Source organism: Chelonia mydas, chromosome 25 (genome assembly GCF_015237465.2).
Source record: "Chelonia mydas isolate rCheMyd1 chromosome 25, rCheMyd1.pri.v2, whole genome shotgun sequence".
Classification (NCBI taxonomy): Eukaryota; Metazoa; Chordata; order Testudines; family Cheloniidae; genus Chelonia; species Chelonia mydas.
The window spans coordinates 1,185,804-1,211,761 of NC_057858.1; the positions used below are offsets into that span (position 1 = coordinate 1,185,804).

The 25,958-nt window shown below is 57.4% G+C and overlaps 1 protein-coding gene across 5 annotated transcripts; it reads right to left on the bottom strand.

Moving 5' to 3' along the window:
- MATK (megakaryocyte-associated tyrosine kinase) lies at nt 1-25,940 on the bottom strand. Of its 5 annotated transcripts, none has more exons than XM_043535851.1 (13): nt 25,753-25,940; nt 12,986-13,064; nt 11,967-12,071; nt 11,226-11,341; nt 10,278-10,497; nt 8,916-9,009; nt 8,544-8,609; nt 8,005-8,104; nt 3,603-3,687; nt 3,066-3,139; nt 2,358-2,553; nt 1,373-1,459; nt 1-1,094 (listed from the first exon to the last, which is right to left on the bottom strand). In XM_043535851.1, the coding sequence occupies exons 2-13, from the start codon at nt 12,992-12,994 to the stop codon at nt 912-914; spliced, it is 1,335 nt and encodes a 444-aa protein (XP_043391786.1). In that variant the 5' UTR covers nt 12,995-13,064; nt 25,753-25,940; the 3' UTR covers nt 1-911. The 5 variants fall into 5 exon arrangements, with proteins under 5 accessions (XP_043391786.1, XP_043391787.1, XP_007059694.2 ...); XM_043535852.1 differs by having other exon boundaries at nt 11,226-11,338; nt 25,753-25,939; XM_007059632.4 differs by having other exon boundaries at nt 11,958-12,071; nt 25,753-25,936.
- Between the last annotated feature and the right edge of the window lie 18 nt (nt 25,941-25,958).

Below are 25,958 nucleotides of genomic sequence, written 5' to 3' on the forward strand. Positions count from 1 at the left end.
TGAAGGCGGTGGAACTCTCTTCATTTTGTGCTGCAGCCACATTTCCAATCACTAAAACACGAGGGAAACACTTGGAAATAAACATCAGTAGGAGCCTCCAGAGAGCTGAGTCCAGGGGCCAAGAGCTAGGGAGCAGCACTTCCTCTCCCCCACCCTTCCCTCGCCCCAGCCCCAGCCCCAGCCCCAGCCCTGGAGATGGCCGGGCTACGCTGAAGAAACACTGAACCTTTCTCAGACAGGCAATGGGCTGCTTGCACTGATTGAAGAGGTTAGCGTGGGATGGAGACACCCAGGAGTGTCCAGGGCTCATGTGCTCGAGCACCCAGGAGGCTGCTGCTGGCCCCGCGCAATGAGACGCACTCCTCCCAGCCGTCCCTGAGCTGTGGTTTGTGGCGAGTGGACGGGGGCATGTGGTCACCAGACTGTGATCCATAGGGCCGTCTGACCAGACTCATCCTGAACAAATCAGAAACCTGCCAGGTATGGTTCAGAACGAGCACCAGCGTACATGTACCCACGAGGCACCCAATGCCAGTCTAGTCCCAGCCAGTACACGCTCTCGGAGAACTGTGCTTGTGGCAGGGACATGCTAAGGCTGCCAGGGTAAATATGGCCCCTTGGAACCAGTCTCTCAGCCTGGTGCAGGCACACAGAGTCGGAGGAGGAGAAGGTCAGGTCCCATCCCCATCTTTACTGCCTGGCAAAGCAGCACAGACCCAGTGCAGCAGCAGGACCAGCGCCGGCAGCTGGTGCATCACACGCTGCTCTGTGCTGCGGCGTGCTTCTGGTCCCAGGTGTGGTGCCCTGGTGTGTCAGGCAGGGGTGACCCAGGCCAAGAACCCCCAGAAGAGGCTGCATGGAGCCTGCCAGCCCCTGCGCTGTTTCGGCCCTGGGAGCAGGAGCCCCCAGGGCTAACTGTCCCCTATGTGCTTCAGCTCCTTCTGCAGCTTCTCGGTGAGCTTCTTGAAGGAAGGCCGCTTCCCCGGCTCTATCTCCCAGCAGGTCTTCATCAGAGTGTAGAGGGAGGGTGGGCATTCCTCAGGGGCCTCCATCCGGTACCCCTTCTCCACCATCTCCGTCACTTCCTTCAGAGTCTTGTGGGGAGAGAGAGAGAGACCTGCTGTGAGATCCCTGGCTCCCTTTCTGCATGCATCCTGGGGCCTTTCTGCAGAGTAACGCCATGATCCACCCCATCACCACCCAGGGCAGTGCTAAATCCTGCCCACCTCTGTCTGTGTGCTCTCACTCACCCTCGAGCCCCCATCTCCCCCTCTGACACAGCCACTCCTGCTGCACCGCTGCTCCCCATGATCTCCATGCCCCACAGAACAGCTGCTCTCCAGGGCGCTGGTGCTCCCATGCTCCCACTCACCATCTTGGAGTAGGGCGCCCGGCCGTAGGAGAACACTTCCCACAGGAGGATCCCATAGCTCCAGACGTCCGACTTGGCCGAGAATTTCTGCAGGGAATGTGAGGAAGGTGACGCTGCAGCAGGCAGTCACAAAGCCACGCAGGGCTGGTGACACAGGCCAGGGATGGGGCAGGAGCTGTATCCCACCCGGTGAACGGCCTAGCCCCATTTCTGGGTGCTCCTGGGAGAGTGGCAGGGCTACGCACTGGGGGATGGGCCCTTTGCAGAGAATTGAGCATTGGCCTGCTAAACCCAGGGTTGTGAGTACAATCCTTGAGGGGACCATTTAGGAATCTGGGGCAAAAATTGGGGATTGGTCCTGCTTTGAGCAGGGGGTTGGACTAGATGACCTCCTGAGGTCCCTTCCAACCCTGATATTCTAGGATTCTATGAATCCCCTCAGCCCTGTCTCTAGTGTAACTGGATCTGGATCTGTAACCAGATGTGACACAGCTGGCTCCACACAGGGCTGTGCCCATGCACGTTGCTGATGCAGGGCTCATCCCCACGGCACCCCAGCGGGGGTCGCTCTGCCAGAGGTTTGTAACTGGTTTGGCAGCTCCGCCTTGCTCCCTGTTCTCTGTGCACTAGCAATCCCAGGATGCATTGCCACGCTGGTGCCACTCTACACATGTGTCCCTGGGCACTTCGCCCCCTGCTGAGGCACAATGGGACAGCGGCCTGGAATGCCGGATTCTCCCAGAATGCACTGAGACGAACCCAGCGAGGCAGCGTCGGGGACGCTCAGACACGGGGAGATGCGTGGCTGGGTTGGGAGACAGGCGGCTGCGCGGGCACCACCCAAGCATGTTGCTGTACCAGGGTCAGATGCAGGCGTCACGGCCTGTGACAAATCTCACTTGGCCAAGATGATGTGAAGGGCGGGAGCCCTGCGGAAGGCTGGGCTGGGCTGGGTGGCCCTGCCAGTCCCCTCCCCCTCACTCACATTGTGTTTCAGGGCCTCCGGAGCCGTCCACTTGATAGGCAGCTTGGTGGCGTCTGTGCCTTTCGGGTCCACCTTGGCCAAGCCGAAGTCACTCACTTTGGCCACGTTCTCCTCTGAGATCAGGATGTTGCGGGCGGCAAGGTCCCTGTGCACCAACTTCTTGGACTCCAGGTAGTCCATCCCCTGGGCGACATCCCTGCACGGCATGGGCAGCCAAAACCAAGGTGCATGGGGGGAGAGGAGATCATCCATATTCAGTGCCCATCTCCACACCTCACCGCCACCTCTCAGCCACAGACGTGCACTTAGCCCCTCACTAAAGAGGACAACTGTTTGCTGCAGCCTGCCTGGGGCATGCCATCTGTGCACAGCCCGAATCAGAGCATAACCTAACCCCAGCCTCTGACCTCTGCAGGGCAGGGGACTGGGACTCAGGATTCCTGGATCCTGGTCCCAGCTCCACCACTGACTCACTGCGTGGCCCTGGGCAAATCACTTTTCCTTTGTGACGTGGCGACAATGGCTGGGGCCTGCCTCCCAAGGGGAGCAAAATGTGAAGCGCTTTAGATCCTTTAGGGGACAGAGGGGATGGAAAGAGGCCACCTGTGATGAGGGTGGCCTTAGACAAGACTTGTCCTGACTGCAAGGACAGAATTATCCCCTGCTGGAAGCATCCAGATCACAGTGCGGGAAAAGTGCAGGACTCACAGGGAAAACTGGATGAGCTGCTTGGGCTGGAGGACTGATCTACCCCGTGTCCTCAGGAAGTTGACCAGGTTCCCCTGCCAGAGGAGAGAGAAACACTTATCAGAACCCAAGGGCGGCTGGAGCTGTCACCTCTTGCATTAGCCCCAAGGAATGCACGGCCAGACCCAGTGACAGGAGCCCTCTGGCCCGCCAGCCAGGCTAGCGCCGCCCGCCACCCATGCCTCCTCCCTGATCCCACCTGCAGGACAAGCTGGAAGAACGGTCTCCATGGCCCAGTCGGTCCCTGGCCTCTCAGCAGGGGTTGGGTTTGCAACGGAGCCTATTCCCTGCAAGCCGTCCTGGGACCCGCCATCTTCCCAGAGCGGGAGGGTTTCCAGTCACTGCTGAACCAGGCCAGATCTGACCCTGCGGCCTAGCCGTGAATGGCTCAACAGACCAGGCCCCAGCCCGAGTGCCCGGGGGAGGGCGTCTCTGGTGCAAAGGGCTGGTCGGGGGCCCTGGTTTGCTCTGATGCAGCAGGGCCTGCGATGCTCTCACCTTGCTCATGAATTCCATGACGATGTAGAGGCCGTTGTGCAGGATCACGCCCAGCAGCAGCACCAGGTTTTTGTGACGGACCTTCCTGGAGGAGGGAATGGCCACATCAAGGGCCGGGCCAGAGGGGTGGGCTCTAACTACATGTGGCACCCACACTGAGAGAGCCCCTGGCCTGTGAGGGAGAGGGACACAGGGAAACACCCCCCCCCACACACACACACACACAGCCCCTGGTCTGCAAGGGAGGGGGACCTGGGGAATACACACACACATACACACACAGAGCCCCTCCTGCGAGGGAGGTGGACACAGGGAATGCACGTGTAAACACACACACACACACACACACACACAGCCTCTGGCCTGTGAGGGAGAGGGACACAGGGAAACCCCCCCTTCCCCCCACACACACAGCCCCTGGCCTGCAAGGGAGAGGGGCATGGGGAAGACATGTGTACACACACAAACACACACCCAGCCCCTGTCCTGTGAGGGAGAGGGACACAGGGAAATACCCCCCCCACACACACACACACAGCCCCTGGCCTGCAAGGGAGGGGGGCCTGGGGAATACACACACACACAGAGCGCCTCCTGCGAGGGAGGTGGACACAGGGAACGCACATGTGTACACACACAAACACACACCCAGCCCCTGGCCTGCGAGGGAGGGGGACACAGGAACACATTGTAACCCACACACTCCCTGAGTGTGGGGTCTGTCCCATCCAGTGGCACAGGGACCACTTAGAGAGAGAGATAAAATGAGGCTGCTATACAGCATTAGCTAACAGCCGGGTGGCTGTCTGCTCGTGCAGTCGAGGCTCATATACTAAGCTCCAGAGGTCCCCGGTTGGATTCTGCCGACCGGGGCTGTCAGCGTTACACACACAAATCAAAAGCTGAGCTGCTGGAGCCTTATTCCGCACTACGGGCGAACTTGGCAGCTCACAGGGCCCTGGCTGCAGCCCTTGTTCTTTGTGGGGTGAGTATTTTTCAGGCTCAAGGTGTCGTTAAAGGGAACCCACAGGCAGTTGTTAAGTCAGAAGACACCAGGCCCAGCAAACCTCCCAGATGTCTCTTCCTAGTTAGGGATAACCCCGCCACTGTCCTGCACACAAAGGTAGGAAAGGCGACGTGGCATTCCCCTGACTAACTGCTGGACTCTCAACACCGGGCCAGCTCTGGGTTCTTAAAGGGCCCAGACATTCTGCCAAGCGGTGCACCCTGCAGGGGAAGCCACACAAGCTGCTAATGCTTGTGGGGGGGCCCCACTTGGGCGAAGCTGCCTGGCACTGGGGATACCTGAACCCCTTGTCCTAGCCATCAGAGCCCTCCCCAATTTACCCCACCCCCATTGTTGTCGTGCAAGCTCACCTGTCTGCTCTGCCAGCATTGGGAGGGGGACACAGGCTCCATCGCCCAGCTCCCCAGCGCACACCCCGGGCCTCCCCTCTCACAGGAGGACAAGCTGCCAGCTGAAACCTGCTAATCCACCACTTCCCCTCCTCCAGCCCACTCTGCTGTGGCCCCTGCAGGCCACCGCCCCCCCCCCCCCCCCCACTGCTCTGCTGCTCCTACCAGCTTGGCAGTGGGCACATAGCTAATCTGTAGGGAAAGACCCTGTTTGTTCTATTACCCCCCAGCCCCCACCCCCACATGGAGACCTTGTCGGCAGGTCCCACCACAGCTCCCTGCTGCTCTCATCCCCCTGCTAGGGCTTGTCTCTTACACCCAGAGCTCTTCCTACAATAGGACTGCCAACTTTCTAATCACACAAAACCAAACACCCTGCCCTGCCCCTTCTCTGAAGCCCTGCCCATGCCCCGCCCCTACTCTGGGGGCCCGCCCCCCACTCGCTCCATTCCCCCTCCCTCCGTCGCTCACTTTTCCTCACCCTCACTCACTTTCACCAGGCTAGGGCAGGGGGTTGGGCTGTGGGAGGGGATACGGGCTCTGGGCTGGGACTGGGGATGAGGGGTTTGGGGTGCAGGAAGTGTCTCTGGGCTGGGCCAGGGAGTTGGGGTCCAGGGATGGTGGTGCGGTGTCCCGGAGGCACTTACCACGGCTCCGAGGAAGCAGCCGTCAGGTCCCTGCAGCCTTTAGGTGCATGGGCAGTCAGGCGGCGCTGCACAGTGCGCTTTGCCTTCCCAGCCAATGAGAGCTGTGGAGCCGGTACTCGGGGTGGGGGCAGCGCGCAGCACAGAGCCTCCCTGATTACCCCAGCACATAGGGGCTACAAGAACCTGGTGGCTGCTTGCGAGAGCAGCGTGGAGCCAGGGCAGGTAGGAAGCCTGCCTTAGCCCTGGGCCCCCGCTGCGCTGCTGACCGGACTTTTAACAGCCCAGTCGGTGGTGCCGACTGGAGCTGCCAGGGTCCCTTTTCGACCCGGCGTTCTGGTCGAAAACCAGACACCTGGGAACCCTAATCCTACAGTCACAGATCTTACGGCCAGAAGGGACCGTAGAGCACAGGCCTGAGAGCCTCACCCAGTGAGTCCTGCATCCAGCCCACAACTTGTGGTTGAGCTAGAGTGGGTCGTCTAGAAAGACACATCCAGTCTTGATTTAAAGACTGCAGGAGGTGGAGAGTCTGCCGCATCCTTGGCAAGTTATTCCAATGCTTCGCTAACCCCACTGTGCTAAGGGCATGCCTTATTGCTAGTCTGAATTTGTCTAGCAAGCTTTCTCTTCAGGGCAGGGCCTGTCCCTCACTATGTGTTTGTCCAGTACCATCACCAGGGGGCTCTGGCTGGCTGGAGGCCACCACAGTATAATGCTAAAAAGGAGTCTGAATAATAAATGATTAATATTGAAATCATGGTCACTGTAAATTTATGAAGTTCAACAAGGACAAGTGCAGAGTCCTGCACTTAGGACGGAAGAATCCCATGCACCGCTACAGACTAGGGACCGAATGGCTGGGCAGCAGTTCTGCAGAAAAGGACCTAGGGGTTACAGTGGACGAGAAGCTGGATATGAGTCAACAGTGTGCCCTTGTTGCCAAGAAGGCCAATGGCATTTTGGGATGTATACGTAGGGGCATTGCCAGCAGATCGAGGGACGTGATCGTTCCCCTCTACTCGACATTGGTGAGGCCTCATCTGGAGTACTGTGTCCAGTTTTGGGCCCCACACTACAAGAAGGATGTGGAAAAATTGGAAAATGTCCAGCGGAAGACAACAAAAATGTTTAGGGGACTGGAACACATGACTTATGAGGAGACGCTGAGGGAACTGGGATTGTTTAGTCTGCAGAAGAGAAGAATGAGGGGGGATTTGACAGCTGCTTTCAACTACCTGAAAGGGGGTTCCAAAGAGGATGCATCTAGACTGTTCTCAGTGGTAGCTGATGACAGAACAGGGAGTAATGGTCTCAAGTTGCAGTGGGGGAGGTTTAGGTTGGATATTAGGAAAAACTTTTTCACTAGGAGGGTGGTGAAACACTGCAATGTGTTACCTAGGGAGGTGGTGGAATCTCCTTCCTTAGATATTTTTAAGGTCAGGCTTGACAAAGCCCTGGCTGGGATGATTTAGTTGGGGATTGGTCCTGCTTTGAGCAGGGGGTTGGACTAGATGACCTCCTGAGGTCCCTTCTAACCCTGATATTCTATGATTAGTAATTATTACTGAGGTTCATTATGAAAACACACAATCTCTCTCAATAACACACACAGCTCCCAGTCTCACAGAGGAACACCAGCTCTTCACTAGGCATGTTTGCTGGTCTAGCTACACCCTTGTGCTAGCCCAGTGGTTCTCAACCAGGGGTACATGTACCCCTGGGGGTACGCAGAGGTCTTCCAGGAGACAGTGTCAACTCATCTAGATCAGTGTTTCTCAACCTGAGCATCAGGACCCACAGCGGGTCACGGGACAGCTTTAGGGGGGTTGCAAGTGAAGGCAAGCGTTAGGGCTTGGCCAACAGGGCAGTTGCCTGGGGCCTCACATCACAGGGGGCCCTATGAAGCTAAGTTACATGCTTCAGTCCTGGGAGGTGGGGGGCTCGGGCCTCAGGCTCCGGAAAGGGGTACAGTAGTCTGGGAAGGTTGAGAGCCATGGTGCTAGACCAGCAAAGCGTGCCTAGTGCAGATGCCACTCACGCTGGCCAAACCGCGCTTTCACCAGCGTAGCTTATTCCAGTCCCTGGTTAGATAAGCTCTCCTGGTCCAGCGGCTTATGCCAGGGGCTCAGAGATCACACCCTGAGCAACACGGCTTTACCAGCACAAGTCTGTCCTGTCGGCCTGTTCTCCATCTCCCACGCACACGCTCCAGCAGAATCCCTGCATGCTCAGTCATCCCCTGCAGGCTGCCCGTGCCCCTGCTCCCTGCCCACAGGGGAATCCTGCAGACCTCTGGGGGCAGGGTAGGGAGCGCCTGCCCAGCCTCCTGGCTCACTTACGTCATGGCAGCGGTCTCAGCGAGAAAGGCCTGGGCGGTGACGTCACACCTGATGTTCTTCACGGCCACTTTCTGCCCCAGGTACTCTGCCTGCAGGACGGCTGTGGGGTGGGGAGAGAGCGTGGTCAGGTGCCAAGAGGGCGGCCCCACCCCGGCAAGGGGGAAACAGAAGCAGGGTCTGGGGCAGGGAGGGCCCATCCACATCTGGAAGAGGTGAAGGGAAAGGGGTTGGGGTGTGACTCCAAGGGGCATCATGGGGTGGCTCCTAGGGGCTTGGTTTGCACGTCCCCATGACAACTATCTGCCCCAGTCCATCCCAGCCGCGAGGCCAAGGCCGAGCAGACCCTCCCTGCTTTGCCCCCCATGGCTCCCACAGGGCATGCTGATGGGAGCAAGGGGGTGTGCCTGGCACTGCCCAGCTGGCCCCTCTCTGGACTCAGCCTCCAACCTGCTCCCCAGAGCTCAATCCGTGCACTGGGTGGGCAGGGCATCATGCCACCTCAGGATCCACCCACTCCCTGGACCGATCCGAGCGCTCACCTCCAAATTCTCCTTCCCCAATCTTGTCTCCCAGTTTGAGGTGCTGCAGTTTCAGTAACCAGCCGGCTGCAGGCGAGAGGAGACTGGCTGGTTACAAGTGGCAGGGCTGGGTCTTCCCCCCAAGTGTCGAGCCTGACCCCCATTGGGCTGCCGAGGCCCCTCCGTGAGTTGAGTGCGAGTTTCATACCCCATAAGCTCCACTCAGCTCAGCCCTGGCAATAGGATTCCTTGGCCCGAGCTCCCAGCTCTGTCGCTCGAGAACGTTGGACCCTGGGGATTTTACCTTCCCCCCCAAAGTCCCGGCCACTTGCCCTAGTGTCCCCATCCCCCTTCATCCCCCACCCCTGCAGTTTGCAGACAGATTCTTCATACCCTTGGCCAGCTCCTCCTCAGCAGACTTCATCCCGGGCTTTGGTTTTGGTTTTACCAGCTTGGTACAGATGGCTCCCTGGTCCTTCATATAGTGCTGCAGACAGACAGACAGAGTTACTCAGGCTCACAGCTGCTGCCCAGTAAGCCCGCTGCACCCTACATCATAGGGTCATGTCAGCTCTACCCAGGGTGCTTCTGCCACTGGGAGCAGCTGATGAGACCCGCCAGATTGAGCAGGACTGGCAGCCCAGCGGGTCCCACACCACCCTAGCATTATGCCACCCTCCCCACTCTGCAATGAAGCTGGAGGGCTTATTGTGCCGGAGTCGGAGGAGAGGGTGTCTGGGCTGCTCCCTCCCATTTCCTGCAGGGGGCGTTGTTGAGACTCTGTGTGCGTGTGTGCACACGCAGCAGACCCCAGTGATGGTGAAAGGGAGCAGGGACAAGCTCATCACAAAGTGACCATTACGGGGTTCTCTAACAGCCAGGACAGCTCCTCTCCTAGCCCCCCACCCCCACCCCCTGGGAATGCGCTGCCACCCTCTCAGCCCCAGAAGCAATTGCCAAGTCCCTACCAAGTCCTCGAACCCAGAGCAGGAAGAATGGCCTGGCCAACAGGGCCTTGGCCAGGGGTGCAGGAGACCTGGGTTTGATTCCTGGCTCAGCCACTGGTGCGCTTGGGCAAGTCACTGAATCTGCCCTGTGCCCATCTATCAATGGAGATATGCTCCCTGCCACCTGGTGGGACTGGGCATAGGCAATGGGAACCGCTCCCCCTCTGAGGTCCATCTCCTGGGAGGGCTCAGGATTGGCACAAGGGACTCCTGAGGGATATTTCCAGCTCTGTGGCTGAGTCACTGTGCAACCAGAAGTAGGGCAGTTCCCTGTCTCTGTGCCTCAGTTTCTCTGCCTGTTAGGTGGGGATAAAAATACGTCCCTGCTTCCCAGGGCAGGGTTTATTCCCCAAATTTGGGAGTCAGCGGCGCTGGGCTGGGAGGCGATGCAGAAGGCCAGAGGATGACTATTAGAAATAGCAGACTCCACTTCCTTCTGCAGGGTTTCAGCAGCGGCTCTATATTTAGATCATGCGGTTTTAGCCGCTGCTTTATGCGAGTGGATCACTCAGGGCTGACAGAGCCGTGCTGCTCGGGAAGAGAGAAGATGGGGAGGGGCAGCCGCCTGTCTATCCAGCCAGCTGCCTGTCTAGGTTCTTATGCAGCCCAGGAGCCCGGGTGCTGTTGGGCCTGATGCTTTTGCTCTGGTTCGTTTTTTTGCCTAGTGGAGCCCCCTATTGACTCCAGGGAGCTGTGCCTGCCCCAGTTGCCACGGGGGGCTGGGACCCTGGGTAGGCATCCTGCTGACCTCAATCATGTCAATGAGGTTGTAGAAGCAGACAGAGGCGTCGATGCTCAGACAGTTCTCCTGGTAGATGACGCGGTAGTGGATGACCTCCTTGCCGAAGCTGACGCACAGCACGTAGTCCCCGGGGTGCCGGATGGACTCCCGCACCAGGAAGAGCCCGTCCTCAGGGGGCTGGAGTGCCTGCACGGCCTCCACACCAGAGATCTTCCCGTGGAACCAGCTGGGGGGCAAGGAGGAGAGGAACCACGCTGCACATGCTAGGGAACGGGCCCCTGCTCCACACAGCTCTCCCCACACGAGCAGTATGGCGGAGATCCCCCGCCCCTCCTGAGTTCCCTCCCATCCCAGGGAGTGTGGGGAGGGGGCGTGGGGTGAGCTGCTCCTGCACTACATCCAGCCAACCTCCCCGCCCCGCCGCCCCGAGTGCCACACTGGAGACCAACAGCCCCGGGAGAAGTTCACTGCCCAGCTGGCCCCTCTCCTAGCCAGAGCAGGGCCAACCCCTGCTCACTCCAGTCTGGTTGGGGGGCACTACAGGGGAGGGCCACATAGCCAGACATCCAGCCTGTGGCTAGATCCGATCCTTGATACTTTAGGGGAAGGGCAAAAAGCACCCACAATGCACCTGGCCAACCCCTTACAGCTGACTATAAAGCAGGGAATATCCCCTTCCTGACCCCTGCAGTGACCAGCACGTGGCCTGAAGCCTGAGATTCGAGCTACCCCTGCGTCAGCCAGTAGAGATGTAAAATGACCCGGTCTCCCCCCTTCCTAGACGTGACCTGAGCCATGGCAAGGCCCGCGGCCCGGGCATGACGTTAACTCCCAGGTGCTCTGGGTGGCTGTGGGTGCCAGCACCAGTAGAACCAGCTGAAATCGGTCTCCTTCATAACGCAAGCGCACCCCATGCCACAATGCTGGCGCCTTCCAGGGCTCGGCTGTACTCACGGCATCAGGCTGAGCTTGGGGTCAACACGGATGGCTTCGCGCTCCCGCACCGAGCTGGCCGAGAGCAGCCCCTCCTCGCCGGAGTCGTTGTGTTTCGCTTGGTACCAGCCTTTCTGCTGAAGGGGAACATGGTGGGATCTCGATGCCATTGGCACTTTGTGGGGAGGAGTCTTACTTCTCGGGGGAAGGGGCCAACTCCACGAGCCCACCCCAGCTCTCCTTGCCCCACAACTCCCTCCACTGGCAGGTTCTCATTGCTGCTGTGATGGGGTGGGGGGGACAAGGTGGGAAGGGAGCGGGGGGGGAGGGGCGAGGTCAGGTGGGGGTGGGACGGTGGGGAGAGACAAGGTGGGATCCTGCCATCCTAGGGTAAATCAGAGTCTGACCCTCCTGGCTATATGGCCCACGCTCCATGGCGTATGTTACAGCAGCTCCTCGGGGCCCATGCGGCTGGGGGCCTGCTTGCGCCAGGCTCTGCACACACGGCTAAGGAAAGGGGGTCCCTGCCCCACAGACCCCCCTAGAGGGAGCCTGGGGGCTTTGCCCCATTGCCAGGAGAATGTGGGCAAGCAGCCGCTGCCCCTTCTGCGGGTCCCCTTCCCAGCAGTTTGCCCTCGGGAGCAGCCCCTCCCCAAGTGCTCGTGCCCTGCGGCCTGGCCCTCTGGGCTGGTGTCCCGGCTCTGGCGCCCCGTGCACAGCGTTCCTCACATGCCTCTGTGCCGCCCGGCTCACCTCACAGACCTCGACGATGGTGAGGATGTCGCCCTTGCGGAAGGCGAGCTCGCGGGCTTTGGGCTTGGTGTGGTCGTGCTTGGCGATGCACTGCGTCCCCGGCAACCAGCGTTTCTGTGGCAACAGGGGGTGGCATGAGGGCAGCCGGCAACAAGCCAGGGCTCCCCCTTCCTCCCCCAGCAGCTAGACACGAAACTGTCACCCCTCCAGGTCTGTGTAAGGGACACGCGCTAAGGACTGGCTGAACCCCTGCAGGACTGCAAGGGTGAGACGGTCACCGCCATGCTGTGAATTTGGGGTACTCCCCACCTGAGCTGCAAGGGGTATGGGATGCTCCACAGCTGATCAATGGCCAAGCGGGTATGACACAATGCCAGGCATTGCCAGGCAAACAGGTGCCAACTAGGCAATGGCAGAGGGGCGTGCGGGTGCTGTAGGTTAGCTAGGAAGACAAGCAGTGTCATGCCAGATGGAATCATCTCCCCCAGTGCCAGCTGCTGCAGAAGGGGTGCGTAGCCCATTAAGGGACAAGGGGCCAATTATCTGCCCATGGCGGAAGGTTCTTCCTTGCTGGCGCCAGGCAGATAGCGGCTGGTTTATGCCTGGGAGCTCGAGGGAATAAATCAGATCCTGGCACTGGGAGTTCCATAAAGGAGGGGTGGAGGTGTTAGCCCCCCATGCATTTGGAGATGGTCCCAGGATACAGCCCAGCCCAAGGGCAGTGAGTGGGTGAAGGAGAGGAGGGGAGACCTGCGAGTGCCTGGGGGGAGGGAGTTAGTGGGATTTCACTTTAGAGTGTCACATTCAGTGACCCCTTCTTGACCATTGGGGTCTGCACAATCTGCCCCCCTCTGAGGCTGTGTTCCCCAGGCTGCGGTACCCTCACGCTGCCCATTTGCATGGGCTCATGCACCCTACAGGCACCCGGCTCCGAAAATCAGCCCTCCAGGAAAGTGAAAGTCAGCCACGCTCTGGGTTTTTGTGCTGCCAGGGGCCCTGCGAGGGCTGGAGCAGCCTGCACCACTTACTGTTGACATGCTGCCTGGCTCATCAGCACATCCACAGCTGCTCTGGGGAATCCTGTCTCTGAGGAAATGCAGCAATCACCTGGGAGAAGGAAACGGCCATTGGTCTCTGGGCTGCAGAGAAGGAAGAACCGCAGGGCCAACACTGCCTCCCCTCTGTTGGGGTTTTCTTGTTTAAAGAGAAACTGTCAAGCAAACATTAGAACAGTTGCTGCACTCCACCCCAGAAGCAGCTGCCTTTAATCTGGGGTAAAGTGATTCCCACTATATGTTGTGCAGTTGTGAAGAGCTTTGGGATCTTTCGAGGTGTCGACGTGAGCGATTACATATCACTCATTATTAGAAAGGCATTTTCCCCTCTCAGCACCACAACTGCCTGTGAATATAAGTCAGAATGGGCGTGTTCACACCTGGCGGGTCTGAGCGGAAGGTGTTTATGGTGACAGCCGTGAGCCAGCGTCTGACCCAACGCCAGGTGATCTAGGCAAAGTTGTAGCAAGAAGCTGATATTGTCACAAATGGTCACATGGTCTAACACGAGCCTGGTGAACTGTCCAGCCTCCCCAAGACGGCAGCCCGGCTTTGCACATAGAAACAATAGAAGGGCGGGATTCTCAGGTGCTGGGCTCTGGCCCATCTCTGCTCCCACTGAAGGCACTGGGTGGGCGGGTACTCCCTGAGGCCAGCTGGGAGCACTTTGGAGAAGCCCCCCCACCCCCCGAGCTGTCTTGCCCAAGGCCACCCAGCAAGTCAGTGGCAGAACCAGGACTAGGACCCAGAAGTCCTGACGCCCTGGTCCCTCTACTGTCCCCACTAAATCACATGCTTTCCTACAGCCTGGACTAGAAGTGACGAGCCAGGACTCCCCTGCCCTGCTCTAACCACTAGGTCCTAGAGTTTAAGGGCAGAAGGGATCCCCAGACCATCCAGCCTGACTTCCTGGAGATCACAAGCCCCCACTCCCACCCAGCCCCCGCATACTGACCCAACAACCGACATGACACCACGGTATTACGGCTCCCAGGAGACTAAACCGCTCCGTGCCACAGGCAGAGAACAGGACGGGCCAAGGGGCCCCAGTGCCCGAGGCCCTGCAATGGCAGGGAAATGAGTAAGTGAGAGGTACCCAGAGAACCCTGGCAAGTGACCCGCGCCCCCACACTGCAGAGGCAGGCGAACCCCCCCCGCCACCCTGGGTCACCGCCAGCCTGACCTGGGGCAAAATTCCTCCCTGACCCACAGTGGGCGATGCGTCAGTCCCTGGGCATGGGAGCAAGGGCCAGCCAGCCAAGCACCTAGCTAGAGAGAACATCCAGTGTCACCTCAGAGCCCTGGCCCTCCTCGTCCAGTGACCCAGCCCAGCCCTGGCCCTCCCCATCCAGTGCCATCTCAGAGCCCTGGCCCTCCCCGTCCAGTGCCACCTCAGAGCCCTGGTCCACCCCATCCAGTGACCCAGCCCAGCCCTGGCCCTCCCCTTCCAGTGCCATCTCAGAGCCCTGGCCCTCCCCGTCCAGTGCCACCTCAGAGCCCTGGCCCTCCCTGTCCAGTGCCACCTCAGAGCCCTGGTCCACCCCATCCAGTGACCCAGCCCAGCCCTGGCCCTCCCCATCCAGTGCCATCTCAGAGCCCTGGCCCTCCCCGTCCAGTGACCCAGCCCAGCCCTGGCCCTCCCCATCCAGTGCCACCTCAGAGCCCTGGTCCACCCCATCCAGTGACCCAGCCCAGCCCTGGCCCTCCCCATCCAGTGCCATCTCAGAGCCCTGGCCCTCCCCGTCCAGTGCCACCTCAGAGCCCTGGTCCACCCCATCCAGTGACCCAGCCCAGCCCTCGCCCTCCCCATCCAGTGCCATCTCAGAGCCCTGGCCCTCCCCGTCCAGTGCCACCTCAGAGCCCTGGCCCTCCCTGTCCAGTGCCACCTCAGAGCCCTGGTCCACCCCATCCAGTGACCCAGCCCAGCGCTGGCCCTCCCCATCCAGTGCCATCTCAGAGCCCTGGCCCTCCCCGTCCAGTGACCCAGCCCAGCCCTGGCCCTCCCCATCCAGTGCCACCTCAGAGCCCTGGTCCACCCCATCCAGTGACCCAGCCCAGCCCTGGCCCTCCCCATCCAGTGCCATCTCAGAGCCCTGGCCCTCCCCGTCCAGTGCCACCTCAGAGCCCTGGCCCTCCCTGAGGCTTCAGAGGAAGGAGATAAAAAGTCCCACTGACAGCCCAGCATGCACTGTATGAGGGTGTATGCGGGGGTGGGGATCACTGCAGGTGGCTGGCTGAAACCCTGACGCATGGACTTTTAGGAACTTAAGAAGAAAAACAAAAGTGGCCCCACAGCTGTTGGCCCTGGCCCCAGCTGGGCTCACACACTCTTTTTCCCTTTTCTCCTTTCTGGGCAGGTCAGTTCTGGGCATGGGAGGAGGGTGTGGAGCCCCCTGCACATCTCTTACGCTTCCTCTTCCCAGGTCAGACCATGCCAAGGAACTTTTCCCTAGAAACAGAATGAGCAATATTTTTTCCTTTCAAGAAACCCTTTCCTTCTGTAACTGGCCGCAGGCACCCTGGGCTTTGCGGAGAGCTGTCAGCAGTGCAGCCACAGAGGGACCTACGGGTCTGTCTACACAGCAATTAGGCACCCGCGGCTGGCTCGTGCCAGCCAGCTCAGGCTTGCGGGGCTTGGGCTGAGGGGCCGTTTCACTGCTCTGGGCTCAGCCTGGAGCCCAGGCTCTAGGACCCTGAGAGATGGGAAGCCCCAGAGCGGAAATGTGGTTTCACAGCAACTTTTTTAAGGTCAGGCTTGACAGAGCCCTGGCTGGGATGATTTAGTTGGGGATTGGTCCTGCTCTGGGCAGGGGGTTGGACGAGATGACCTCCTGAGGTCCCTTCCAACCCTGATAGTCTATGATTCTAACTTTCTGCTTCACACCCCTGAAGCTACAAATACACCTTCTCTACACATACTGGTCGCCTCGCTCCAGAGCCAGGGGCACAAGCACTTAGGCTGCCTGGCAGTGGCAGATTTAGAGTTAGTGGGGCCCTGTGTTCGGCTTCATTTTTGGGGCCCTCCCTCGGGACCAAGCCAAGAAAAAGACATTCTCTCTTATCTCCCCATCCCTGTTTTTCATTCTTTTTTTCTTCCTCCTCCTCCTATATTATAAGTAATAGGAAGTAAATGAAAATAAAGTGAGGTACCTGGATTGGTTTTGTCGTCGAACTTTTTTTTCCACAGACCACTTGAAAATCGTGAAGGGTCTTTGCAGATCACTTAATGAACTTTCCAAACATTGTTTATACCATTAGCCAACTATTGTAAAGTGCTTTGGATAAGAGCACTTTATAAAAACAAACGTAAAAAAAACATTGGGGTGTTCGGTCTGGCCAGGAGTTAGGATGTGGAAGGAGGCTCAGGGTTGGGGTGTGGGGTCTGGGAGGGAGTTAGGGGCCAGGAGCAGACTGGAGGTTGGGTTCGGGGTTTGGCCAGGAGTTAGAGTGTGGGAGGAGGCTTAGGGCTGGGACAGAGGGTTGGGTTGCAGAGCGCTTATCTGGGGCAACTTCTGTTTGGTGCTCAGGGCGGGGATGGGGATGGGGGGGTGCAGGAGTCAGGGCAGGGGTGTGGGGGGGCTGGGTGAGTGCGGGGGTGCAGGAGTCAGGTAAGTCAGGGGGCTGAGGGTGCGTGAAGGGGCTGCAGTTCAGGGCTGGGGCTGTCGGGGGTGCAGGAGTGAGGGCAGGGGGTTAGGGGGGTGGGGAGGTGGGCCAGGTATGTGGGGGTCACCCCAGCCCCCTGCCCTGAACAGCTCAGGGCAGGCGGCTGGGGGGTGTGTATAGGGGGCGGGGCGGGGCGGGGAGGGAGCTCGGGGCTGGGGCAGTCCCAGTCACGGCCGCGGGGTTACCTTACCTGGCTGGCTGATGCGTCCCTGCCCCGCCACTGCTCCTGATCATGGCCAGAGGGAGCTATGGCGGCAGCCGCGTTTGAGAGCTGAGAACCCCTGGCCTGCGGCTCCCTTCCCCTGGCTTTTCTCCAGGGGCCGCCGGCAGCAGGGCACGCCAGAGACTGCACCTGCACTGCCCGGCATCCAGAGGAGCAGGGCAGCAGGCAGGTGTGGACGGACGCCCCACCATGGGAGCGTGCCCCCAGCTGGCCCTTCACCTGCCTGCCCCCCTGGCTGCCTGCAGCAGGAGCCCCAGGAGCCAGCAGGAGCCCAGTTTACCATCTGGGAGAGCGTACCGCACGGCGTGCCTCTAGCACGGCTCTTAAATGGCTCCCTCCCTTCTCTCCCCCACAGCTTCTGCCCTCGCAGGGGGTACTGGACGGTGCTGGGCTGCCCGACCCTGGAGCCCCATGCCAGGGCACTGTGTGTTTCATTGTAAATCCTCCTTCGCTGCCTGGCTGCCAACAAGTGAAGTCTAAAGAGAGCCAGATCTGAACCCACAGAATGCTGCAAACCCAGCTGGCAACCCAGCTCCGAAGGTGATGGCCGTGGGATCGGGGCCGTCGGTACAGAGTGCTTGTCAGGAATCTGTGTGATCAACACCAGCCAGATACAAACTCCCCCACTGGGAATGCACCTTCGAACCAGCAAGGGGATTATGGTAGACTCTGCCATCTGCTTTAGGGGAACAAGTAAGTATTGTTTCCATTTTGCAGATGGGAAAGTTGAGGCACAGTGGGGCAGGGGAATGACTTGTCTAATGTTGGAGGCGCTGTCACTGGCTGAGCTGGGACAGAACTGAGGAGAAGCTGTGCTCAGACTGCTGACCACTCCAGCTGGGCCCCGTCTTCCCCTCACAGCAGGGCCCCATGCACTCACCTCACTCTGCACTGGCAAGACACCATTGCACTCAGAATACTTTGTGTCACTATCGCCCCTTCTGTAGGGAAAATCTGAAGGCACCTTCCGGAAGGAGGGCAGCACGCATAACCCCTGTCTGGCAGTGTCCTGTGGCCAGGCAGGAGCAGAGATGGGAACAGAACCCAGGACTCCTGACTCCCAGTTCTGAGATGTCATAAGAACGGCCATGACGGGCCAGACCAATGGGCCACCCCGTCCCCGGGCTCTCGCAGCAGCCAGTGCCAGGTGCTTCTGGGGGAGTGAATGGGACAGGCAATTTCAAGTGACCCATCCCATCATCCAGCCAGAGGCTACGGACGCCCAGAACAAGGGGTTGCGTCCCTGACCAACGTGGCTAATAGCCATCGATGGACTTATCTCCGGGAGCTTTCTAATTCTTTTTTAAACCGAGTTACACCTTTGGCCTTCACAACATCCCCTGGCAACAAGTTCTACCGGTTGACTGTGCACTGAGTAACCCAGCACCCTCCCAGATGTGTCTTAAACCTGCGGCCCGTTCATTTCACTGGGGGGCCCCTGGTTCTTGTGGGACGGGCAGGGGTAAATAACTCTTCTTTCTGCCCCTCGCCGTTCTGTCACACTCTCCAGTCAGCAGGAGAGAGGGCGCCGCAGTGCACTGGGCTGAGGCCACTGGCCTTTCACCACTGTAGGCCACAGTTAAATCCTGCCTTAGAGAGTACAGCAGTGCCATGAGTCCAGTGCTCTTGAGTCTCGTATTTCCTCCACAGCAGCTTTCCCTCTTTTAAAGGCAAGACAGCTTTGTGGCTAAGGTATTAAGTGGGACTCAGGAGCTCTGGGGTCAAATCCTGGCTCTGCCAAAGATGCCCTCTTTGGCCTTGGGAAAGTCACTTACCCCCTGATTTCTCATCTATGCAATGGAGATAATTGTCTATTTAGACTGTAATTTCAGGGGGGCTGGGGCTGTCTCTTAATAAGCAAATATGTGATGTCTAACAATGCCACATTGATCTTGGCTGGGGCATCTGAATGCTGCAGAAATATAAATAATACTTTGGGGCACTAATTTGGAGGCTGAGTCTCTATTGCAGTTTCCCTCGGTCCCTTTCCAAAGCTCTCCTAGTCATTTTAATGGAGCGAAACACTATGGACCAACTTCTAGCTCGTCATCTGTTGGCAGCACACAGACGCACCATCGGGGGCACTTGGCAGTGCCAGCAGGGAAGGCTGGAGCATCACCTGGTCTGCTGCTGTGCAAAGTTACCGTAATGACCAAGAGAGCAGCAGAGAAATGCAATAATTGCCCTGATTTAATCCCGGCAGGCCAGATGAGGCTGATTAAAGGAGATAGTCTGGGGCCAATCAGAGCAGCCTAGAAACAGAGAAAAGCAGCTGGGGAGGTTGAGTGGGGGTGGAGTTTAAACACTGGAAGCTTCAGGCACCTGGACTTGAAAGCGAGGACCCAGCTGGGGTTTGCTGGTCTTGTTCTTGTGCCTTGGAGGGTTCTGGTAGGTGGCCTCTCCCGGCTTTTAGGGGGCAAGCAACACCAGAGCCTCTCTCACAAGAGAGAGAAAAACTCCTGGGATTTTTGCTTGGGTGCAAGCCAGACTCATGGCCGATTGGGCCAGTGGAGAGCCCTGGGTCTGAGAGCTGGTCAGGCAGAGCTGTGACTGAAGCTGCTGTAACCAGCTGCCCTTGCTGGGCCCATGTCCCAGGCAGCTGGATGCACCATTTGTCTGAACACTCACACACCCATACAATGGTTTTGGCAGGTCATTTCTTTTTAAATGGGATCATCCAGGCTCAGCGTGAGGCACAAGATGAGCTAAGATCCTGCTGCCCAAAGAAGAGGAAATCGCCACTGGGCAAGAGGCGTCACCCTGCCACAGAACTGCAATATGGAGAAAATGAGTCAGGACTTGACGCCAGCTGTTTCTCTGAACCCAGGCAGTGGGGGGAAGTCAGCGTGGGCGGTGCTGGCACCCTCCTTCTGCTTCGTCTGAGGTCAGTCTGACCCCACAGGCTGTTCCTCTCAGCCTGGAAAATCTAGATGTGACCATTATGATCCCATGACCTCCTGTATAACACAGACCAGAGAATGGCCCCTGGTGCGTCCAGTATCCAGCCCATATCTCGTAGTTGAGCTGGACTGTATCTTTTAGAAAAACACACCCAGTTTTGATTTTAAGACTCCACCACATACCCTGGCAAGTTGTTCCAATGGTTAATCAGCCTCACTGTTAAAAGTTTGCACCTTATTTCTAACCTGAATTTGTCTAGCTTCATCTTCCAGCCACTGTATCTGCCTACAGAAATATCCTGTTTGTAAACCCAGAGTAACTCCCTTGACTTTCATGGAGTTATTCCTGATTTATTCTACCATAAGCGGGACTGGATTAAGGTACTAGGCCAGCACCTATGGCTCCAGCTCCAGGAGTCATGTGATTAAATCACAATGTCCGCTTTAAACAAGTAAGTTTCTAGCCCTCAGAGCAGTGAAGAAAAGATTTAAAAGGTTTACACTCAGGCCATGATGTAGGGATGTCTGCTGAGAGCCTGAGACCATCACTCCAAGAGGGAGGAACTGCCTCATGCGTTTCAATGGGCTGTTAACTCCAGCACCCCCTGGCTCTGGAGAGCACTGCCAACCCCACCCTGGCAGTGGACCATCTGCAGCAGCAGGACAGGAATGCAATGGGCCCAGCCCCCCACCAAAGCAGAGAAATATCCACAATCATGAAATTTTAAAAAATAATATATTGGAAGTTCTTGCCCTTCACCTTCTGGTTTCTGAGCCTTTTACTTGCACTCGCTTCATGTTTTCAAGCTTTTCTGCACAGCCATAAGAGCTAGGAACTTACTTTTTTTGAAAAAAGAAAGCTGAGATTCCCATATATTCACATGACTCCAGCATCTGGGGCTTTAAGAATAACACCAACTATTGTGAGACTTGAGTTAGTCATGGGTGCCAGGAACACTGGGTTTGTGCCCTGCTTATCTCTGTCTGCCCTGTAAAGAAGGGCTGAAAGCTTTTCAAGTTAGAAATTCACAGCCATTTTTTTTCAAGAAGACTCGATGGATGACTAGAGAACTGACAGACCCCAAAGAAGCAAAATGGCCTGACGGACTGAGGGGGAAAGTGATTTTTGTTCACCCTTTTTGTTTCTGTTAGCGCTGATTGAACTCGAATGCCTGAGATTCAGTGCTTCCCACGACCATTCTAATGATGGACTGAGAATGTGCTCCATTTCCTCCTGGAGTTCTCCAAAGAGACCTCCAGCACAGACCTCCAGACAGTTCTGATATTGCTAAACTCTCTCTCTCTCTCTCTCTCTCTCTCTCTCTCTTTTGGATCTGCTATATAAAGAAGCAAAAAGGGCAGGGTGGGGAACACAATCCTAATGTCATCTCCCTTTGCGGGTCACCTATGAAAAGCCCCTGGGCGTGTACAAACCCAAACCAGCACTGCACAGCTGGAAGGGGGGGCAGCAGCTGCAGCATCAATTCTGCGCAGGACACAGCAATGAGGTCCTGCTTTCCCCCATTGGATTAATACACTGGCACCTTAAGGTGACAAACCCACCCTTTCTCGGTTCCAGGCCAGGCCAGGCTATGGGTCTCCTGCAGTGACCCTCCCCGCATCTGAGCTGCATGGGGGTAGGGAATAAAAATAGCAGCATTTCATCAGCTGAGCAAGCTGGAGGTCTTTTTTAGTTTGTTTAAAGACATGTTCCTGCAGAAGAGGTGATAGCAGCCCATCCTCTTCCTCTTCTGGGGGGTGAGTCACAGTCGTTTCTGGGCATCACAAGGGGCAGAACAGAGTGGGTTTTCTTTGTAATCTCAAGTATCGGAATCTTTATTGCACCAGACCCTACTAGCACTTCCTTGCTGCCCACTATAAAATGAAAAGCAACAGGAAGAGATAACTGCAGATGTTTCAAGGCTAAAAATAAGCACCAGGTGGCGATTTGTTCATTTCAGAGACAACATTTGACCTAGAAACAGTGTGGTTGTCTTTGGTGCTACCGTCTGTTCCTTAGTAATTTTAGTGCCTTTAAGTTCCTGTGAAAAGCGCCAGGTGGGTGGAGGTGGAGAGGGAATCCCTGTTCCTCCCCAGAACCAGGACAGCATGAACAACAGCAGGGCCAGCTTCTCCCTGCTCCACCAATCTACCTGAGCCTGGGAGAGGGACCAGGAGCAGTGGGAAAGCAGCGCCTTGTGTTCAACCACATTAACTAACACGACCTGAGACACATGGGTCACACTCGTGCCAGGACAAAAGTGCATCTTTAACCCATGTTAGCTCCCGGGTGCTAAAGTACGAGTGAAGACTAGGCAGCTGTAATTGAAACACGCTAGCTGGTCAAGGTAAATCTGAGACAGGAGCCCAGGTTTTATCTTGATCAGCTCACACAGCCTGAAACCATCATCTGCCTTGTTCTTACTAGCATTTTAACAAGTGTTAAAATACACCATTTCCCCGAGTCCAGAGCAGGCCTGTAACTGACCAGCAGCCGCAGTGCCAACTACGCAGGGCTTAATTTGTAAGGAAAGAGGTGCCAGGGCTTAAGCAATTAGGTGCCAGGTGTCAAGCAATTTTTTTATATTCATAACTGACGTGGCAAGCCCTGGCACAAATTAACCACTGCAGCTATGACAGTGCCAGTCGACACTGAGCCAAGTCCTGTTTTACACCCCATTAATGAACACCTGCTCCTGCATGAAGCATTCCCTAGACTGGATGAGCCCCAGAAACAGAAGGGTGGGGAGCAGAGACAGAAAGTTCTCCGTTGGCTCTTCTGCGGAGGCTGCTAATAGCAGTGCCATGGGCAGGGGAGGATTTGGGAATGTGGCCCCTTGGGATAGCTCCAAACTTGTGTTGCCTCTGCCACTGAGCCAGCAGGTGGCTGCTAATAGCCTCTGGCTGGGGCAGAGAGAGGGAGAGGGGAAAAGCTCAGTAACCCACCATTCTCAGGGGATCAACCTTCCCTCCTTCCCTCCAGCAGCATCTGCCGTAAGGTCGGAGAACTGCAGCCTGGTGGGCTAATGGGAAGGAGAGGAAATGGAAGGTTGCTTGGTATGTAGCAGAGAGCTTCACTTGAGACAGGGTCTCTGATATCTTCATGGACAACTGTGCTTGCCAAATGCCACGGCTTCATTGGAGCCCCCGTGGCTCTCTGGCCTACAAGCTTCCCACTGCTCCAACAGCTGTACCCAGGGAGAAGGCAGCGGAGCCTGCCAAGCTGGAAACACCCATCAGCACTGCTGCAAAGAGGAGCAGGCAGATGAGGTAACAGTCAGTGGCTGTTTCCAAAGCATCCCCGGACCCAGTCAAAGGCAGGGGAGCAGAGACCAATCCATCCAGTGCAGGGAGGCAAAGAGTGAACAAAACACAGCCACTTGCACCCACAGCAGAGCTTAGTACATATGCCAGAGGCGTCAACTCTGTGGGTGCTCGGGGCCGAAGCACCTACAGAAAAAAACTAGTGGGTGCTCAGCACCCGCCAGCCACCCGCCGATCAGCTGTTTGGTGGGCAGGAGGTTCGGGGGGGTGGGGGGAGCGGGGGCAGGAAGAGGCCAGGTGAGGGCAGAGCCCTGGGGGAAGGGGCAGAGTGGGGGTGGAGCACCCACCTGGACACAAGAAAGTTGGAGTCTGTGACATATGCCACTTCAGGGCTGCTCCCCAATCACTCACCCCACCTCTGCCTGGCTTCCTTGTGGGTTTTCCCATCCACAGTCTGCCCCCCCTCCCAAGCCATATGCTCCCTAGGAGGGAAGGATGGTTGTGTGATTAAAGCACAGAGTGGGACCCAGGAGATCTGGGTTCAATGTCTGGTTCTGCTACAGACACTCTGGGTGACTTGGGCATGTCACTTATGCCCAGATCCTCACAATTCATTTCCTCTGAAGCATCTGGCACCAGCCACTAGCAGAAGACAGGATATTGGGCTAGATGGACCATTGATCTGACCCAATATGGCCGTTCGTATGTTCTTCTGATGTTCTTACATTCACAGGCCTTCAGGAGCGAGCAAGTCAATTGTTTTTTCCATTCACCCGCCCCACTAAAACCAAACTAAACCAGAGTCAGGGTAAAGGACGGGAGCCAGTTACCACAGTCACAAGCAGAGGTGAAAGTAAGCCAGTACGGGACACACGGCGTACCGGTAAGAAAGGGACCGCCGGTATGCAGCCAATCGTACCAGCAGGGCCACTGAGGGGGTGGGGCGCAAAAGGGGCAGCTGCCCAGGGGCCTGGTGATTTCAAAGGGCCTGGGGCTCCCAGCCGCTACCACGACCATGACAGCGGCCAGAACTCCAGGCCCTTTAAATAGCCGCCAGAGCACCAGGCGGCGCAGGCCGGGCAGCACTGAAGGGCTGGCTGCGGGAGCCCCTCCCCAGCCCCGCCCCTTCTGCCCAAGGCCCCGCCCCTTCCAGGAGCCCAGAGCTGCTCCCCAAGCACACCTTGCCCAGGACCCCGGCCACCTTGCATACTAGGAAGTCCTTTAAGTTACTTTCACTCCGGTCCCAACTGATGAATGAAGACGTGGCGGGAACAAAGCCTACTGAATGAGGCGCACAAACCATCCATGAGGCTCATCACATCTACCAAAACAGTCTGTCTCATGGGACCTGCCTATTGGATCCCACTATCCCTTCCCCTCTTCTGTTCAGATGCTTTCCTGGAGCAGGTACGCGGAGAGCTGAGTGCTGAATGTTGCTCTGCTGAACCAGAGGCAGCAGGCAGAGAAGCCAAACAGCAGCTCTTGCTACAGCATTTAGAAAGTGCTGAAGCGTTGCACATGGGGAGCTGACAATGATGCTTTGCACTGGCTCCTAGATACCACAGGAGAGGAGCTTTGTCTTAGGGATCAGTCCTGCACTGGCAGGGGGTAGAGTAGCTGGCCTTACAGGTCTTCTCCATTCCCTACTTCGAAGGCTCCATGACATAGGTACAACAGATGCCGAGCAGCAGCTGTTTTCTCCATATCAGAGGTCCTTGTGGAGCACACGCTTGCAAGCGACTACCCTGCTGGAGAAAGCTGGCTGCTGATCAGCCCTGGGAATCCAAAGTACTGAAGAACAAACTGGAGGGCAAGTTTCCCCACCCAACCCAGCCAATGCATCTTGTGAGCTGGGCTTGATGCAGCCACTGCTAGGCTGAGAGAAGGGCGCACTGCCAAACTGTGGCAGTTTTGATGATGCAAATGCCTGGTCTATCAAGCTCATTCACAGAAGTCAGTGCCCAGCTTATTGGGAGGGTTAAAGTTGGTCATTTTGTTTCCCTGCCTTTCCTGAGCAGTGGGAAAGGCCTGACAGCAAGTGTGGTTCTTTGAGATGTTTTGTTCAGGTGGATCCCACAGCTGGACTCATGCATCCCAGAAGTGGAATCCACATGGACAAATGTTTGAAGGAGAACCATCCAGATTCTAACCCTGTCAGATGCTCCTCACAACCTGCAGTCACTCCCAGTCTGACCTAGGGGTAATGGGGAAATCCTTCGCCAGCTCCTGAGCTGGTCCAGCCCATTTTAACCGGGTTTGATTGCTGTAGCCTGTGGAATTGAAAGTCTCTGACATACTCCATGAGATTGGGCCAAGCCTCATGATCCCACCCTCCCTTCCCACTGTCACAAGCGCTTTGGAAAACTGCCGCGGATCCAGAAGTCAGGCTGGTTTGTACTGCCGCAAGCATCAGCCAAAGAGCAGCTCCTCCTGCAGAGGAGCCCAGGAGTCACGCACACGCCGGCCGAAGAGCTGGCATCTGTGCAGCTCGGCATCAAACATCCAGCTGGCCACATGCCCCGACCGCGTGCCCCTCACTTACACCTGCCAGCCACTGGGACGTGCTATTTATCCCCCGGAGCGCAGCCCCTTGAATGCTGCAGGCCCGCCTGTCTTCCCCTTCCTGGAGGGGAGAAGGGAAACACGTTACCCAGCCGCAGCTGTTGCTTCAGCCAGAGCTTTGTACTCACCTCCCTGCAGCCCCCAGGCGAAGCCCCAGGTTTGCGCCCAGGCTCGAGCCCCAAGATTCTGGAGCCTGAATTCCCACTTCAAAGGGCGGAGCGGGGCTTTACCCCCCGCGCAGCAGCATCCACCGAGCGCTGCCCTCCGCGAAACTCGCCTCCGCTTTATTTCCTCCTTTCCCTTCTGGGCCGGGCGGCGGGGGCAGCGCCCCGGA

What these genes read in the sequence shown, in the direction of transcription:
- MATK (XM_007059632.4), bottom strand. An exon ending in ACCTCATTGACATGATTGAG is followed by an intron (nt 9,010 to 10,277) that starts GTCAGCAGGATG and finishes GTCTGTCTGCAG; the next exon opens with CACTATATGAAGGACCAGGG. An exon ending in GGGCGCCCTACTCCAAGATG is followed by an intron (nt 1,095 to 1,372) that starts GTGAGTGGGAGC and finishes TCTCCCCACAAG; the next exon opens with ACTCTGAAGGAAGTGACGGA.